Source organism: Gracilinanus agilis, chromosome 2, assembly GCF_016433145.1.
Source record: "Gracilinanus agilis isolate LMUSP501 chromosome 2, AgileGrace, whole genome shotgun sequence".
In the NCBI taxonomy this organism is placed as follows: Eukaryota; Metazoa; Chordata; class Mammalia; order Didelphimorphia; family Didelphidae; genus Gracilinanus; species Gracilinanus agilis.
The window spans coordinates 475,238,814-475,257,649 of record NC_058131.1 but is presented as its reverse complement, the minus strand read 5'-3'; the positions used below and the strand labels follow the sequence as shown (position 1 = coordinate 475,257,649).

The 18,836-nt window shown below is 39.1% G+C and overlaps 1 protein-coding gene across 1 annotated transcript in view; it reads left to right on the top strand.

Annotated features, from left to right (window-relative positions):
- The first annotated feature begins 336 nt into the window (after positions 1-336).
- Positions 337-18,836, top strand: part of SMOC1 (SPARC related modular calcium binding 1) — a 249,322-nt gene continuing 230,822 nt past the window's right edge. Inside the window, exon 1 of the mRNA XM_044664914.1 lies at positions 337-435. Within this exon, the coding sequence (XP_044520849.1) occupies positions 337-435 (99 nt within the window). The remainder of the gene's footprint in view (positions 436-18,836) is intronic.

The following is an 18,836-nucleotide window of genomic DNA, read 5'->3' as shown; positions in this document are numbered from 1 at the left end:
GCCCCTCCTAGAGTTTATAACGGGGATTCTCATGGCCTGGGGATAAGGCTTTTAACCTGCTACCTCTGTGGGACAGGCAAAGCCCAGTCTAGCCGACTCAGGAGAGCACGCGCTCGCGGTCCGCTGCACCCCAGGCTCTCTGCCTGCCTCCCTCGCATCCCACCCCTGCTCCCTGTTTCATGACCGTGATTTTTAAAAGCAGCCTTCAGGAGCACCCGCAGAGGGACCTCTCCTCTCTTCTCCCACGAATCGCGAGTCTCCTCCAGGGGCGAAGCAGGGGGTGGGGAGGCGGTGTGTGCGGAGCCTGCTACCCACCCCACGACTGTCGCTGTCAAAATGCTTCCCGGGCGCTGGGGGCGGCTGGTGACTTCCCAGCTGCTCCTGGTGCTAGTGCATCTCCCGCAGACTCCCAGCCACCGAGCTACGGGACCCCGGGTAAGTGCTTGCCTGTGTAGCCCTCTCCCTGTGCGTTGTAGTCTCCCCGGAGCAGGGAGGCAGGCAGGGGGACGCGTAGACGCATCCCTGCTTCTGCTCCTCCAGCCCACCCCGACTCACCCTTCCACCTGGGAAGAGGCAACTATGCCTTGTTCCTATGGCATTTTTCCTCATCCCTTAAAAAGGGGGCAAAGGTCTGTTGCTTTCCCCACCTTCCAGCCTGTGCCCTTGTTGGCTTAATTTGAGAAGAGGCTAGAACAGAGAGGGGTTTCTTTAGTTGCCTCCTCTTCCTTTCCCGCAGTTTCTCTGGGGCTGTCAGGTTACTAGAGTCAAGTTAGAAATGTGCTTGCTCCCCACCTCCCGTCTCCCGGAGTATTTTGTTCTGAAGGTGCTCAGTGTTCTCTCCTGCTTTGTGGTTAATTACTAGTTTCACTATCGCTCCAGTTGTTTCAGCATCCTTCCCTTCCACAACTTGGTCTGCTGATTGCCCCAATTCCTGCTGACTCCTGCTATGGAGTTTCACCTAAAGTATGGGTTTCCTGTTGTCACAACCTGCAACTGCTTCCTCAGTGCTAGGGGCTCAGGCAGGGAACAGTACTCCTCTTCGCCATCACCTCCTCCCCCACCCACACCTAGCCAGTTTTGAGTTATCTATCCACTGGCAAAACGAGATCGCACGTGTGTTTTAAATGACCATTTCTAATGAAATCAAAACAAAATCTTAGTGCTCGTATATAGAGAACATAACTGAAATGCTGGAGTGAGGGACTGGCGAATAGCTATATAGTGAGAGAATAGGAGAAAAAATGTGCAGTATGAAGTAGCAACTCTACATGCTTCCAACACTACTCTGTTTGGAAGTTGTATGATTCTGACCTTTGCTCTGTTTGGAAAGAGGAATAAAATGCAATTCCTTTTCAGGGAACAGGATTGTCCCTGGTATGCTATTGATAACTGTGTTGTGAATTTCCTGGATAGATTTCTCTTCTACAATTTTAAGGGAAAATCATTTGTGGTCTTTAACAGTTCAGTTTCTTCAGGCAATTTCTAGCTCAGGAATTAGCTACCTACTCATCTGAATCCAGGAATAGCTGTTATCCCAAATCAATATGAAAGTTCAATGTATAAAGGAAAGTAAGCTTGACTTTTATGAAAGTCAACTGATTTCTCCATCAGTGTGCTTCACTAGATATTCTCATCAGCTTTCTCCCTTGTATATGTTTGAAAAATCTCAGAATCTTTATTAGCCCAGCACCACTATGTGGGAATCATCTTTATAGCAGTAGTTTGAGTATGAAAGGAGAAAATGGCAAGGCAATGGAGAGACTTAATCACTCATCAGGCATAGTGATTTCGTTTGAAGCCCTTTATCATTGTGAGATCAGTGCTCTAACCACTCTAAGAAAGAAAAGTGTTTGTCTGTGTTAGGCTGTACCTTGCTTTTATGACCAGATGTGCAACAGCAGCAGTTAAAATGTGGCAGATTAGACCCAGTATGTGTCCTAAATCCTTGGCAGCAGGGTTTTTCAAGGTTGAAAAGTAAAGGCTTTGTATGAGTGACTTTTATGATTGTAGATGATGCCTTTTAAATGAAGCCACTTGATTTGATATTAAAGCCTCTTAAACCGAGAGGCTGGATGAACAAGGGTGTTCCTTCCAACTAATTAGGAACAGCAAAGATTGTAGAAATAGACTAGAATTCTTTCAAATAAAATAAAGATGCCAGCCTCTCCACCATAATGGCAAAAATTAATTTATCTAACAAATGATTTGAGGGTGAAATCTTGCCTTGCTTTCCTAGCTTTGTAAGTCATCTCTCTCTTCATTTATTACTTAGAATAAAAACATTTTTTTTGAGAAATGTAGCTCATATCTTTTATTTTGTACTACGATTATTTTTGTATTGGTCATTTCTTACAGTGCCTAATACCATGGTCTGTACACAGTAGGCTCTTAATAAATCATTGCTCAGTAAATGAATTGAGCAATTGATGACTCTCCCCCTGGCTCCCCTCCTCCTCAGCTCCTTTAGCTCATCAATTCAATACAAGTGGTGGTACATAAACAATAAATTGAATAGGCTTCTGTGTCTTCCACTCACACACACTCACTTCTAACCCCTCAAACACGTGAACCAAAACACATGAGCCAATAGTAAATTTAGGATTGTACCAAGAGTAAATCCTCTGTTTGAGTTTGTGGTTATTTTAAGTTATTTAATAGATCTAAAGCACTAAAATTATGCTCAAATAAAGGTCTTATGGGCCAGACCTGACTCAATTTGTTCTGGAAGTTCAGGTTTGAGATTAGAATAAGATGAGACACTTCTAGACTATCTAATAGTCAATAAAAGAAAATTTACTTAGCCATTGTATGGAAAGGATACTCGGCAAAGATACAGGACTAGTTCAAGTAGATGCAGCCCATTTTATCTTTGTAGAGGAATGGATCTGGTCAGCGGAGTATGATGACATACCTGACAATGGGACATCCACTAAGTCTGAGGGACTCTGACTCTCTGTGAGCTGGCTTCTTTAATGCTCCTTAGTTCTGGACTAGTTGAGACTCAAGGATAGTTTCCTCGCCTTTTATGGAACAAACCCAAATAGTTAAGATATATGAAATATTTTAAGTTTATAAGCTACCTTATGACTACTATCTCATATAATCTTCACAATAACCCTGTGCGGTAGTGCAACTATTATTCCTATTTACAGAAAAAGAAACTGAGGCTGAGGGAAGTTACTTGCCCAGGGTCACACAGTGAGTGAGTATCTGGGGCAGGGTTTGAACTTGGGTCTTTCCTGTATCAAAACCAGTATACTCTCTATGTGGCATGAACCATGGAGTAAAATAGATAAGACGCCATAACTCTCTTGCATTTAACTTGATCTGAGTTAATACTGAGACTTATCCTGAACTTGGTCATTATTCCTTGGCCTATCATCCCATATCTCTTCCTCCCTGGGAGCTTGATCACATCAAATGTATCAACTCTTTGCCCATTTAGAGGCCACAGCTTGGGTAGCATCCTCTACTTCCACAAGGGCTGGGTAAAGACTCTTTCTCACTTTCATCCAGGTTTGCCACCAAGTTGGCTAAAGGCTTTCCTTTCTCTGGTAAATTCACAGTGATCACAGTCATACAACAGCTAGGTGGCATGGTAGATAGAGTGTTGGGCCCCAGAGTCAGGAAGACTCTTAATCCTGAGTTCAGATCTAGCTTCAGATACTATCTGTATGACTCTGGGTCAGTCATTTAACTCTGTTGAACTCAGTTTCTTCATCTGTCAAATGAGCTGGAGAAGGAAATGGCAAACCACTTTAGTATTATTGCCAAGAAAACCCTAAATGGGGTTACAAGGAGTCAAACACAACTGAAATGATTGTAAAACAAAAAATAAATATCATTAGAAATCAATAGACCTTATAATTCCACCTGCTGGTCTCCAAATCCTTTCTGAGATATTATGTGAAGCATCCTGGAAGAAAGGAGAGCTGCCAAATGAGTCATTTCCTCAGATTTCAGAGAGTCCTCTGAGTAATCTGGGACCTTGAGATGCAGGAAACTGTACACGAGGTGGAATAAGGAACGGTCTGAGAGGAGGCAACTGAGATAATGTCTAAAACCAGTCCATCCTTATCTGGTAAATCTTCCAGAAGCCAATGGTCCAGAGAGACTTCCCCCTCCCTAGGGTAGTGTCGATTCATTGAAGACACTGTTGAAACTGTTGTTTAAAGACCCAATTCCAGGGTTAAACACTCTTAAGTAGGATGGAAATGGCACAGAAAGGGTTAAAATTCAGGAGCTCAGGCCTTCTTGAAGATGAAGTAAGAACCCTGATCAAAGGATGAGGTTTAACAAGGAAGAAGGATATGTTCTGTGTGAGCTTTGGTGGTGGCTGCCACAGTGACAAACTCAGCAGGTACAATGAAAGCATATGCATATCAACAACAAAAGGGCAAACCTCTTGCCTCAAAATGAAGGCCAGTATTAGCAATATGCTATTTGGAGGTCAGTGGGAAGCCATGCAGGATCATGCCACGCTAGTCTTTTAGAGATGGGCATTGACTGATAAGAGAAGAACATTGCTTCATTCTTAGGGGGATCATATGATCCCATATGTATTGTAATAGAGCAGTGATGGGCAAACTTTTTAAAGAGGGGGCCAAAGGAAAGGAAATGCTCATCTGTCAGTCTGTTTCTAAGGCAACTCTTTTGAAGTTTCATTGTATTGTATCCTCATTGTATTTGTCAGATTAGGAATAATGTCACATGGCCAGATAGAACATTTTAGGGGGCCACATCTGGCCCATGGGCCTTAGTTTGTCCATCACTACAATAGAGCATCATAGCCCCCATGTTCAGATTGGCTCTAGCAGAGGGTATATGATGTGTCTGATGAGCTTTGGTATGTTCCATCAATAGCTATGAGTTAGAGAGAGGCATCTGAAAAATTCCTCTACTGGGGATCTAACTCCAAAAAAGAAAAACTCGGATGTCTAGCTTTGTTCTCTCTATTGCCAGGAATAAATATAGATGAAATTCCTATCTACCATGTCCTTCAAGGCTCCCATATGTCAACCATGTGATTCCACATTTGAGTCCTCTGGGAGAATTTGACAGAACTACTATTCTGCAGGATATCCCTCTTAACATGATTAATGTTAGGGGTAATTAGATGGTACCGTAGACAAAATGCTGACCTGTAGGAAGACCTGAGTTCAAATCTAAGCTTCATACACTAGCTATGTAACCCAGGGTAAGTCACTTGGCTTCTGCCTCAGTTTTCTCATCTATAAAATGGGGATAATAATACCCTCTTTATTGTGTTATAGTAACCTGATATCATAGAGTTGTTGTGAAGATCATATGAGATAATATTTATAAAGTGCTTAGCACAGTGCCTGGCACATAGTAGACATTTAATAAATTCTTCTTTCCTTCCTTCCTTCCTTCCTTCCTTCCTTCCTTCCTTCTAGCCACTGAAGTGTACTTGAGCATGTTTCTCTAGTAGCAGTTGAAGAACTAAAAGTAGTTCTTGTTGAACCAGGTAAAATGGTGATTATCTCAAGACCCATGTCCTTATAGGTAGGGGTCCCTTTGGGCTTATGGAGGAGTTAAGGTGTTGGAACTTAGATTGGAGATTTCTGTCTCCGAAAAAGTCAAGAACTGTTTTTGAAGGGGTGTGAATACTTAAGGAACTAGGTAAGACATTTAATATACCATTTCCATTTAACAAAAGAATCTTGTACTCTATTTTGTTAGAATGACCGTCTTATTTCATGCAACTCATAATAAACAACTCTTGCTAAAGTGTGATAGAATTGGTTCATTACCAACTTGAAACCAGTAATATCTGAGTCGCTGCTTTTCAAGTGGCATAATGAATGACTACTTCTGGAAAATTCTAGAAGCCAGAAGTCTACTAATCATTTGGTATGGCCATGCCTAGAGGCTTGCTGAAGGTGCTATTCTAATCCTCATATGATATAAAACCTTATAGAGATTACTGGACCTGATTCAAGTCTTCCAAATGCTGTAACATGTACTGGCCCCAACTAGGAGAGGCAGATATGTGGGTGGCTTGGAAAATGGGGCCATCAGTACTCCAAATGGAGAGAGTGGGTTTTCCAAATCCTAGAATCCAACAAACCTCTGAATTGTCTTTTTTGGGGTGGAGTTGTTAGAAGCTAATTCTTGACTTTATCCAGAATCATCTGAATTTTCCCTATCTACTCTTTCCCCAAAACTGGACTGAGTGGACTAATATCTAGATTTGTTCTAGGGATGATTTCCTTTTCTTCTTCTTGCTTGACCCAAGGCATGTGTCCATTACTATACAGTGATGGATATCAATATCCTCGAGAAGAGACATTTCTCTTGGATTTCTGCTCACCAAACTCCAGAAGTGTCCAGAAAATTCAGGTAGTCAGCCATTGGGAAGAATTGTGAAGATGTACTGGATTCCTTCCCAGGTGAAATCAAACAACTTCTGACTAGTTTCAGCTGCAGGGTTTTTAAAAAAAAAAAAAAAAGCATTGTTGAGTTCAATAATTTCATGCCTCTCACTAGGTGCCTAGCCTATCAAATTTTCTATGTTGATGAGATCAGGAATGGTTGCAGTGATGAGTCTGAAAATGTTGCTCAACTCTTTCCAGTCCACTGTGTGCCAGGCATCACCTGCATTTTTTACCAACAAAATGGTGTCATTATAAAGAGAATTACAATCTCCTTCATCCCCATCACTAGGGAGGAAATACCTTTCATCCTTCTTATATCCCAGATCTTATATTATTTGCAACTATAAGGGATAGTTCAAGCAATTCTAAGAGTTTCTGTTTGACTCTGAACACAATAACAGGTTGCCAAAAGGATCATACAGATACTGAAGAATTCATAAGACTGATTTTGAGTTGAGATCTTCCCACATTCCTTGGTAATCTGTCCTATGAAGACTTCAGTGGAAAGTAAAATGCCTTTATGATTCTATTAAGGGACCTCTGGTATAACAGTAATCTGGCTACCAGTATCTAGGAGCCCTTTGTACATACAATGACTTTTCCTTTTCCAGGCTAGTATGACTTGGGCATAAAGGGTCTGATTTCCCCATAGTCCTACAGTTAGGATGAATTTAGCCTTAAGAGAACTTTGGCCTTTGGCCCTTGCCCTTGAAGCCCCTCAAGTCTATATACAGAGAACTAAAAGTGGGTCAGGGCTTAAGCTTGGATGGGGAAGAATGACTTGTTACCTCCCTGATTCCAGATACCAGAATACAAGTTTTACTGACATCCATATAAACTGGTGATCAATTAGCTCCTTATTGACTGCATGTTCCATGAGCCATATATAAAGTTCCCTCTAGGAAAGAAAAATTTTCACCTCAACTGTGGCACATTTCCACCCGGAAGGGGGGTGGTAGAAATAGTAATAATATATCCCCAAGGCTTTTGAACCACCAGTGATAGCTCCCAATTTCCCTCACTTTGGCTCCTATTCTCTTACTTTATAGCCTAAATCTCAACAGGATTTAACACCTTTTCCAGCTAAATCTTTAGGTTAGAGACCATATGTTCTGCCTCTAGCCTGACAGTCCTACCCCCATTAGCATTACCCCCTTTTACTTATACTGTTAATAGATCCATCATCCATGCCTCTGCTCTTGTGTCCTGGTCCTTAAAAACCAAGATTTCTATTATTAGTTGTTGAAAAGTAGTGAACTAGAGTTTGCATTTGTATGTTCCATTTTCCATATGTTAGCAATTTCTCTAGAACTGCTAATACTCACCAAAGCAGGCTTCCCGCCCCCCCCCCCCCCACTCCCAGTGTTATCCTTAAACTCCTCATCAACCTTCTTTAGTCTAAAACAAACTAATTCCTTTGAGTTGGTGAGATCTTCTTTCTGTCCCATTTAGAGGAGCCTCCATATGTCACCAGGAGGACATTTACCATAGGATATGGTGCTACTTTATCTGACCATCTAACCATCCCATCCTTGGCATACCTTTCTCTTATCTTCAGCCATAATGCCATTTGGAGCTAATCCTAGTTTAATCATTCAAAATGTAATTGCCTGGGGGCAGCTGGGTAGCTCAGTGGATTGAGAGCCAGGCCTGGAGACGGGAGGTCCTAGGTTCAAATCCGGCCTCAGACACTTCCCAGCTGTGTGACCCTGGGCAAGTCACTTGACCCCCATTGCCCACCCTTACCAATCTTCCACCTATAAGTCAATACACAGAAGTTAAAGGGTTTAAAATAAAAAAAAAATGTAATTGCCTAGGCATGAGTCACACCAATCTGGTAGCTCAAATTCTAGACTGAAATGAAATGAAAATATGTATAGATAGTCTAACAGTTAACAAAAGGAGGTTTCCTCAGCCATAAAATGGCAAGGATACTCAGCAAGGATACAGGATTGGTTAAGATTGACCCCATGTGGGGGCAGCTGGGTAGCTCAGTGGATTAAGAGTCAGGCCTAGAGACAGGAGGTCCTAGGTTCAAATCTGGCCTCAGACACTTCCCAGCTGTGTGACCCTGGGTAAGTCACTTGACCCCCATTGCCCACCCTTACCACTCTTCCACCTAAGAGCCAAATGCACAGAAGTTAAGGGTTTAAAAAAAAAAAAGATTGACCCCATGTCTCCATAGATAAACATACTTAATCAGTAAAGAGTGGGGATTTACATGGACAGTGTAGTTTGACAGGCACTCACTCTTTGTGAATGGTCCCCAAGCAACAGGAAAACCACATTAATGACTAGAGTCTTAACCCCATTAACCAATGAAGTCTCAGAGGGGTAGCTACTTTGCTTTGTGAGGTTTGGAGGAAGAAGTAGATAATTCTAATATTACAAAGGAATAGAAAAGGAATAAGAAAATATTGAAGTCAACTGAGTACTAGTTTAATTATGCTACTATTCTCTCTTTGATATTAAATCTATCATTTGTAGAATCTCATAATTATCAGAGATCCTAGTTTCTTGTTCTAACTAGTCAATGATTAAGAGGTGACCAAGAGTGACACTAATAAAAATGAGAAGAAATGTCTGGTTTGTTATTGTATTCCCACTGGTAATCCCTGTGTATCTTTGGTTCATCTTTTGAGAGGCAGGAAATTGAGGTCTGATATTTTCCTTCAGTAGCAAGAAAATGAAGATTGTCCCTCCTAATTAGAGAAATGCAAATCAAAACAACTCTGAGGTACCATCTCATACCTAACAGATTGGCCAAAATGAAAATAAAGGAAAATAATAAATGTTGGAGGGGTTGTGGTCAAAATTGGGACACTAATACACTGCTAGTGGAGTTGTGAATTGATCCAACCATTTTGGAAGGCAATTTGGAATTATGCCCAAAAGGCATTTAAAAGAATGCCTGCCCTTTGATCCAGCAATACCGCTACTAGGTTTGTACCCCAGAGATAAAAATGAAAGATGTTTGTACAAAAATATTCATAGCCATGATCTTTGTGGTGCCAAAATTTGGAAAATGAGGGGGTGTCTCTCAATTGGGGAATGGCTGAACACATTGTGGTATATGATGGTGATGGAATAGTATTATGCTATAAGGAACAATATACTGCTTCATTTCCATACAAGCCTGAAAGACCTCCACAGATCGATGCAGAGTGAAATGAGCAGAACCAGGAGAACATTATACACAAAGACTGAAACATTGTGGGGATGATCATATGTAATTGACTTTGCTACCGAGATCAATCCAGTGATCCAGGACAATCCCAAGGGACTTATGAGAAGGAAAGCATTTGATTTTTCATTTGTTTATATGGATACTGGATGTAGGGTTTTGGTTTTTTAAAAGATTATTACAAAAATGAATAATATGGAAATAAATCAAAATTGTGCCTTTTGGGCTTAACTTTATCTGACTCACTAATTGAATTCTCCTGAGACTTATACCCTCAATAATTGCTCCCTTATTTATTTTTTGTTTTCGTGAAATTCTTGCCTTTTGTTTGCCATTGGATATCAGTGACCATTAACTGTCAAATTTATGCCTATTCTATAGGAAGGCCTTGATTTTTTTTTTTTTTTGAGCCAAAGAGGTTTGCAGATCAGGGCAATGTTAGGATTCTTTGAGGTAAAAGAGACTTTACTATTCCTTTAATACAACGTAACTACTGAAACTTCTCTATTGTGAAACTTTGTATAGGAGTAGAAGATAATTTAGTACTGCAGTTCCAAATGCATCTAGAAAACTGTGGCTCCTTGATGGTTGTTACTTATGTACTACATGAAAAAAACTACCCATGGTTTCTGTGTAATAAGCTTTGGGTGCTTAGTTGATAAGGAGATTTTAAAAATTTCTGATAAATTTTATTTTATTTTTTTCAAACCTTTGCTTTCTGTCCTTGTAACAATTCTAAGACAGAAGGGCAAGAGCCAGGCAAACAGGATTAAGTGACTTGCCCAGGGTCACACAGCTAGAGTATCTGAGGTCAGATTTAAACCAGGCCCTCCTGTCTCCAGGCTTGGCTCTCTATCCACTGTACCAACCAGCTGCCCCATTGATGAATTTTAAAAGGATCGAGTGAAAGTTAGCTTTTATCCTACATTAAAATTCTATAACTATATTCCCAGTTTTAGTCATACAAAAGGATATGACCCAAATTTAGTAGATGAGATTCACATGCAATGTAATAATGAAGGGGAAGAACTTAGTTCCAATTCTACATTTTTTTGTTCCTTCTCTTTACCACCACCCCCACCTCAATTCTATAGTCAACTAGCTATATATTAGCTCAATTTGTGCCTTGATGTTCTCTTTTCATTGGGACACCTTGTAAAAATGGGGTTTGGATGGGGAAACTTGCCTGAGAAGCAACTGGTAAGAATGAAAGACAAAGGGCTTAAGTTGAACACTTTGCCTGCCTCAAGACTGTCCCCACTCCAATCCATCCTCCTTTCGGCTAAATCACTGAAATGATTTTCCTAAAGTGCAGGTCTGATCATCATTCCCTTAATCCAGTGATTCCCAAAGTGGGTGCTACCATCCCCTGGTGGGTGCTGCAGCAATCCAGGGGGGCAGTAATGGCCACAGGTGCATTTGTCTTTCCTATTAATTGCTATTAAAATTTTTTAAAAAAATTAATTTCCAGGGGGCTAAGTAATATTTTTTCTGGAAAATAGGGGGCGATAGGCCAAAAAAGTTTGGGAACCACTGCCGTAATCAATCAACCTCAGTGATTCCCTATTGCCTCCAGGATCAAAAATATAAAGTTCAGTTTGGCATTCAAAGCCCTTCATTCAACCTAGCCCCCTCCTACCTTTCCAGTCTTTGATCTAGTGGTACGTGCCTCTTCTATGAACAAGACATTCCATCTCTCAATTCCAGGCATTCTCTCTAGCTGTCCCCCATGCCTGGAATATTGTTATCCAATTGCTATGACTTCTGACCTCCCTGGTTTCCTTTAAATTCCAACTAAAATCCTATGTCCTTCAGGAAGCCTTCCCCAATCCCTCTCAATTAAAGTGCCTCCTTTCTGTTCATTATTTTCTATTGATCTTGCATATAGTTTACTTTGAACATATTTGCATATTTTCTCCCTCATTATATTGTAAGCTCCTCAAGGGCAGGAACTTAACACAATGCCTGGCACATGGTGTTTAATAAATATTGACTGATTGATTGAGATGCATGTCTAAGGTCTTGTTGACAAAATACCATTAGCTGACTCAAGTGGCAATCTCATTGATTCCGTGGATTAAATGTCCTCTTCCCTGATACAGCGAACAGGTGATTAGGTCAAAAGCTTCAGGTTAAAAGAATCATGGCAGAAGATTTGCTTCTGAGTTGAAATTTTTTTCTCCCTTTCTTCTCCTTTTTACCAAAGAGCTGGAGGAAGGAGCAGCCATGGCCCCATTTAGCAGGTAAAGGTTCTCTTTTTCTTTGAATCACATAGAGACTTAATTGTTCAGCTAGCCAGGTTTCTGGTATTGCTGCTTGAAGCATCAGGATACAAGGCCCCCTCCTTCTATGTATGTCACTGCAAAGCTATTTCAGGAAGGACAAGGGTTGACTTGGTGAAGAGAAATCGATCAGTGCAACTCCCAATGCCTGCCAAACAGGGTTAGCATTGTACAATATTTGCTCAATGGGGATTGTGATTCTAGGTAGAATAAAGGTGAAGGGGTAGATGGAAAATTGGATTTCCATTTAATTAATCCATCTCCTCCCTACCCCTAAAAAAGGTAACTTCACACACCAAACTAAGTTCATTATACTAATTATTCAATTTCCCTTTTCATATTTTAATATTAATTATCATTTTAGTATTCATATTTTTTCCTTTGAGTTTCTTGCATTGAAAAAATGCTTAATAGACATTTCCTTTTTAAATTAAACATTTTAATCAGGCCTGTGATTTCATTGTGTCAGGGTTGGAAATACCCTCTATTAATGTAGATCAGAAAAGTGTTGATATTACTTGAGTCACTTAGAAGCAAAACTACTTTCCTAGGATCATAGCTCTAGTATGTGTCAGACAGTTGAAGCATTAAATCATTAGTCATAATCCTTTTTTCAAAGATCAGTGGTTATTCTATATGGAACCCCAAATGCTCTTTTGTTCTATTTTTTTTTTAAACCCTTGTACTTCGGTATATTGTCTCATAGGTGGAAGATTGGTAAGGATGGGCAATGGAGGTCAAGTGACTTGCCCAGGGTCACACAGCTGGGAAGTGGCTGAGGCCGGGTTTGAACCTAGGACCTCCTGTCTCTAGGCCTGACTCTCACTCCACTGAGCTACCCAGCTGCCCCCCAAATGCTCTTTTAAAAAAATAAACTTCAAGCAGCCTTTTGGCCAGATATCTTAATGAAACCAATCAGATGAATAACAGGTCACTTTCTAGGAATGCCAGAGAACTGTTCTTTATTTACCTGGTTCCACAGCTGGAGTGTACTCTGGACAAGGTTGGAAAATTCTGTTACTCATGTCCCCATGTGTCCCTTGTGTGTTGCTTTCTCCTAAACTTTGGGCCTGATAACATGTTTGAATTGTCTCACTGTCATTGCCTATGTCCCGTGAAAGATAGTATTTTCTGACTTTAGAAATATGCACTTGTATTAAATATAACATATTATGTGAGCTATAATATACATTCTGTGTTAAAAAGTGTTTTGTATTAACTGCCTACTTTGTTTACTCCTGGGCAAGTTAGGTGGTGAAGTGGATAGAGTGCTGGGTTTGGAGTCAGGAAGACTCATCTTCCTGAGTTCAGATCTGTTTTCAGATACTTACTAGCTGTGTGACCTTGGGCCAGTCACTTAACTCTGTTGGCCTCAGTTTCTTCATCTGTAAAATGAGTTGGAGAAGAAATGGCAAAACCACTCCAGTATCTTTGCCAAGAAAATACTAAGTAGGATCACAGAGTCAGACACAACTGAAACAACTGAACAACAAAATTGTTTACTCCCATTTGTGGTTTTGCTGACACTCTAACTCCCAGATTCAGGCTATCCTTGAAATGCCCCTTGGAAAAATGTTGGGATTCTGTGAGAGAACTCCAAGATTACCTAGTCCAGATTTTTGGTCTACAGATAAAGAAACTGAGGCATGCATGGGGAGGTGACTTGCCCAAAGGTCATCTAAGTAGATAGTAGGGAATTAGTAGAAAGTTGGCAGTGTTTCCAAATCTAGTGCTTACATAACGGCAGTGTTGCAAGAGACCCTAGAAACCACCTAGCCCAGCCTTTCCCTACATAAGAATCCCATCTACAACTTCCCAACAGGTAATCATACCCCTTTTTCTAAAGCTCTTCAGTACAGGGTCCTCTCCCTATTTACTCATTCTACTCTGGGTGATTAATTATTGGAAAGTTTTTTTTCTTCATATTGTGCCTAAATCCACTTTGCAAATTCCATTCAGTTCCTGGTTCTACCATCCAGGATTAAGTAGAACAAATCTAATTCTTTTACCTGACAGGCCTTCAGATATTTGAAGATAGCCGAGTCCCTCTTTCCTCTAAGTCTTGACTTTGTTGTTCAGTTGTTTTCAGTCATGTCTGGGTCTTCATGACCCCACTTGGGGTTTTCTTGGCAGTGATAACTGGAGTGGTTTCTCATTTCCTTCACCAGCTCATCTTACAGATAAGGAAACTGAATTAAGTGACTAGCTCAAGTTCAAACAACTAGTATGTGCCTGAGGCCAGATTTGAACTCAGGAAGAGGACTCTTCCTAATTCAAGGACCAACACTTTATCCACTATGTCTCCTAGCTGCCCCTAAGTCTTGACTACTCCATATTAAATATTCCTAGTTCCTTTAGCTGATCCTCCTGTGGCATGGTCTTCAGTGCACTGACAGTCCTGATGAACCTTCTCCAAATACTCTCACTTGTTAATGTCTTTTCTAAAAAGAAGGTAGTCAGGACAAAAACCACATCTCATATGTGGGACCAATGTAGAACAGAGCAGAAATATCACCTCCCTAGTCTTGGATACTGTGATTCTCTTAATATGCCTTTTTTGGGCTGCTTTGTAGCACTGTTGACTTAGTGAGCATTAAGCCCACTGAAAACTATTATCGAACCATTGTTCTCTCATCTTGTTTTAGAGAAGTTGATATTTTTACACATGAGTTTATTGCCATTAAATTCTATCTTATTTAGATTCATCCTTTCATTATAGCATGTCAAGGTCTTTTGGAGTTTTGGTCCTCAAAGCTTGCATCCTGTGCTATATTTCTGACATTTGTGTCATCTGTAAATATGATGAATGCTGTAATACACAGTATATTTTGTTCAAGCCATTGACAAAAATGTAGCCTTCTAATGCGGGGCTAAAGACAGGTCCCTAAGGTATCCTACTAGAGTTAGTCTTTCCAATCTCTTTCCAAGATGTCATTAGACTACTGAACATACAAGCAGTTTTGAATTGACCGAACTCTACAGTTTCCTAGCTTACATCTCTCCTTTTTGCTGTGTTTTTTCTTGTTCTCACTTTTTTTCTAACCAGAGGCAATGTGATGTAATGGATGGAGTGCTAGACTTGGAATTTGCAAGATCTGGTTTGAATCTTACCCCTGACACTTATTAGTTGTGTGACCACACGCAAAAAAAAAAAAAAAAAAAAAACCCAAACAAAAAAAACAAAACCTTGCCTGAGTTTCACTAGAGGCAGTTGTGAAAATCAAATGAGATAATGTATATAAAGTGTTTTATGAACTTTAAAGTGTTACAAATGTCGGTCTTCATTAAAAACTTTTTTTATTGATTCTGTTTCAAAGTCAGTGAATTTGGAGTTATTAAGTATTTATTACATCAGGCTCCATGCTAAGCACTGATGATACAAATACAGACAAAAAGAATGAAAGTGCTTTCCCCTCAAAAAGCTTATGTTCCAATGAGGGGGAAAATTACATATAAAAGGGAGTTAAAAATTTGGGGTAGGAGAGGGTTCTATCATGGGGAGGTCTAGTAACAGAATCCAGGACATCAGAATCAGAGCCAGGAAAGGAATGAAAGATGGTTCTGAAAGCATCTTATAAACACCCTTCATACCCTACTTCCAGCTGAATCACTCAGAATCACAAATAGCTTGTTTACTCTCATTTAAAATGACCATGTTTTATATAATTATTATTGTATATATTTTTGTGATTCTACATTTTTCTCTCTGCCTCACTTCCAACAAGTCTTCCTATATTTAAATTATTCAAATTTGTCATTCCTTATGGCACAATAATATTTTATTTCATTCATAGACCATGATAATGGCATAAACTCATTAACTATTTAGCTTTGTTAAGTGAATAATTCTGTAATTCTTCTTATATTTCCAAATTATTTCCCAAAATGATTGATTGATTTACAACTCTACCAGCAATGAATTAATATCCTTGATTTCCCTCATCCCTGTTGTTGAATCTTTTTTTTTTTTAATCATTGATGTGTGTGAAGTGATCTTAATTGCTTTTATATACTTTTTTTTATTTGGAGCAAACTTGAATACCTTTTTACTTTTTCAATAATATTTTTTTCCAATTACACATAAAAATTTTTAACATTTGTTTTCTAAAAATTGAGTTACAAAATCTTTTCTCTTCCTCCTCCTTTCCTGAGATGGTAAGCAATTTGTTATAGGTTATAAATGTGTGCCCAACATTTCTATATTAATTATGCTGAACACCTTTTTAGAAAGTTGCTGAAAGTTCATGTCTTCTTTTGAGAATTTTTTTGATTATAGCCTTTGACACGTCTATGGGGAAATGACATTTATCTTCTAATTTTATATTTATTCCTTAGAGATTTTGGATGTTGGGATTTATCAGATAGCCTATGTAAAATCAAAAAATTATAGATTTAGGACTGGAAAAGACCTCAATCTTACCCAGCTTTCTCATTTTACAGATTGAACTGAGGACCAGAAAGTTCAAATGATTTGTCCATGGTCACATGGATAGTTATTATCAGAAGCAGAATTTGAACTCAGGTAGAAGGGCAACTGGGTAGTGCAGTGGGTAGAGAGCCAGATCTGAAGTTAAGAAGCCTCATCTTTGTGAAACTAAATCTGGCCTCAGACAATTATTAGGTATGTGACCTTGGGCAAGTCACTTAACCCTATTTGCCATAGTTTCCTTATCTGTAAAATGAGCTAGAGAAGGAAATGGCAAACCACGCCAGTGCCTGTGCCAAGAAAACCCCCATAGGGGTCATAAAAATTCAGACCCACCTGAACATGACTAAACAACAATCTCTTACTAGAAAGCCAAATTTTTCCTTAGTCCATTTCTTTTCTTTGTATTCCATTTTTTTTATTTTTTAAATTTTTATCTAAGTAGTTTATCTTATCTATTATGTTTCCAATCCACAGCTGAAAAATATACTTTTTTTTGTTATTGTTCTAGGACTTTTTAATTGTATTACCTTTTATATGTAAGGTATTCGTCTGTTTTGAATTTATTGTGGTATATGATGTAAGATATGATCTCAGTCTATTTTTCTGCAAGATTATTAGCCTATTTTCATAGCAAATCTTGCCAAATAGAGTTCTCTCCCTACTACTTTATATTCTAACATTTATGAAAGATTAGAGCACTAACTGCATTTCTTCTAAGTCTTAATTTGTTATATTCACTAACTTTTCAATATTTTTCATCCAGTGTATGTAGTTTGACATATACTTAGTGATATAATTTGAAATATGACAATATTAAACTGCTTTCATTCCTTTTTTTATTATTTCCCTAAATATTTCTGAATTTCACCCCCGTTTCCATATGAATGAATTCTGGTAGCTCCCTATAACCTCTCATATAAAATTCTGTGTCTTTTAAAGTCCTTTATAACCTGACCCCTTCCTACCTTTCCAGGCTTCTTATACCATCCTCTTCTCTTTGCTCCCAAGTTCTTGCACTCTGTGATCCAATGACACTGGCCTCTTTATCATTTCTTGAACAAGACATTCCATCTTGGACTCCAGGTATTTTCACTGGCTGTCTTCCATGTCTGGAACTCCCTCATCTTAATGTCAGCTTCTCAGCTTCCTGGCTTCTTTCAAGTTTCATCTAGTTACCATCTTCTGCTAGTTTTTCCTTGTACTCCTTCATCTTAATGCCTTCCCTCTGAGATTACCCTCAATTTATCCTTTAAATATCTTCTTTGTTCATGGTAATTTGCATGTTATCTCTATTAGACTGTGAGCTCCAGAGAGGACAGACTGATTTTTTGTTTGTTTAGATTTTGCCTTTTTTTGTACCCCCAGCTCTGAGCAAAATGCCTGGCACAAGGAAGATAACTAATAAATACTTATTGACTGATCAATTATTTTATTTTGCCCAGTACTGGAAAATATTTCATTTGGTATTATTATGCCATTAAATCTGTAGATTTGTTTGATAGTATAATCAATTTGCAATTTTGCGTGACCTAGACATGAATATTGATTGTCTGTTTAATCATCTTTTACTTATGTGAAAATTGTTTTTATAGTCATATTTATTTAATTCTAGTAGGTTTATTCCAGTATATTGAGTATTTTTTTAATCTTAAGTAATATTTCTTTCTTTACTTTGGTTTTCTGTTGTTGTTATTAGCATGGGAAGATGTTGATTTGTTAATTTATTTTTCTTTCCTGCTAAATTGTCAAAAATTATTATCTTGATTAATTTTTGGTTGATTCCATCAGATTTTTAAAGTTGTGTCTTCCATTTATTTGCTTTTTCCTTCCCCTACTTCCCTTTGGAGATTTCCACAAAAGAAGTGAACTGACTAAGAATGCCAAAAGCAACAGGTTTTTATTTTGACATGTTTTTACTTATATAAGGAAAGGTGCTTAATGAGACATCCAGGGGGAGAATATAAAGAGAAGAGGAAGTTATGAAGTGGAGGAGAAGTTAAGGAGAAAGCTGGAGCGCAGTCTCTGGAAAGAAGAAGATTCTACTTACACCCATGATTTAGGCAGCAGGGGTCCCTAGTGAGATTATCTACATACAAGTTACAGTATGGTCATGAATGAACCTGTGAGTGACCCTCCTGACTTTATACTTGTGTTATACTTCTTCCAGTTCTGTTCAGGCATGTCTGTGCTCTTTCCCATTTACAAGATTGCTAATTACTTTAGAAGAGGGCTATGTGTTTTATATGAAGGGGTGGAGTATCATTCAGTTGAAGATAGTTTCTCTTATCTGGAGTCAGGCAGGGAGAGATGAATTAATGGACTTGGAAGTTTCAAAGGATAGAGGGTTTCAGACCAAAGATGGCAAATGTAGGCAGCAGATGGCAGTATCGAGCAAGACAAGCCTGAGCTTCCAATGGGCAGTCTGGGAGGGTGGGGGACAGGGAATCCCCTCTTTTGTGGAAGCATGACTTTATTTCCATTCTCTTCTCCATCAAAAGAGTTGCTTTCCTTTCAAATACAGTCTTCCAAGAACTGCTGTTAGT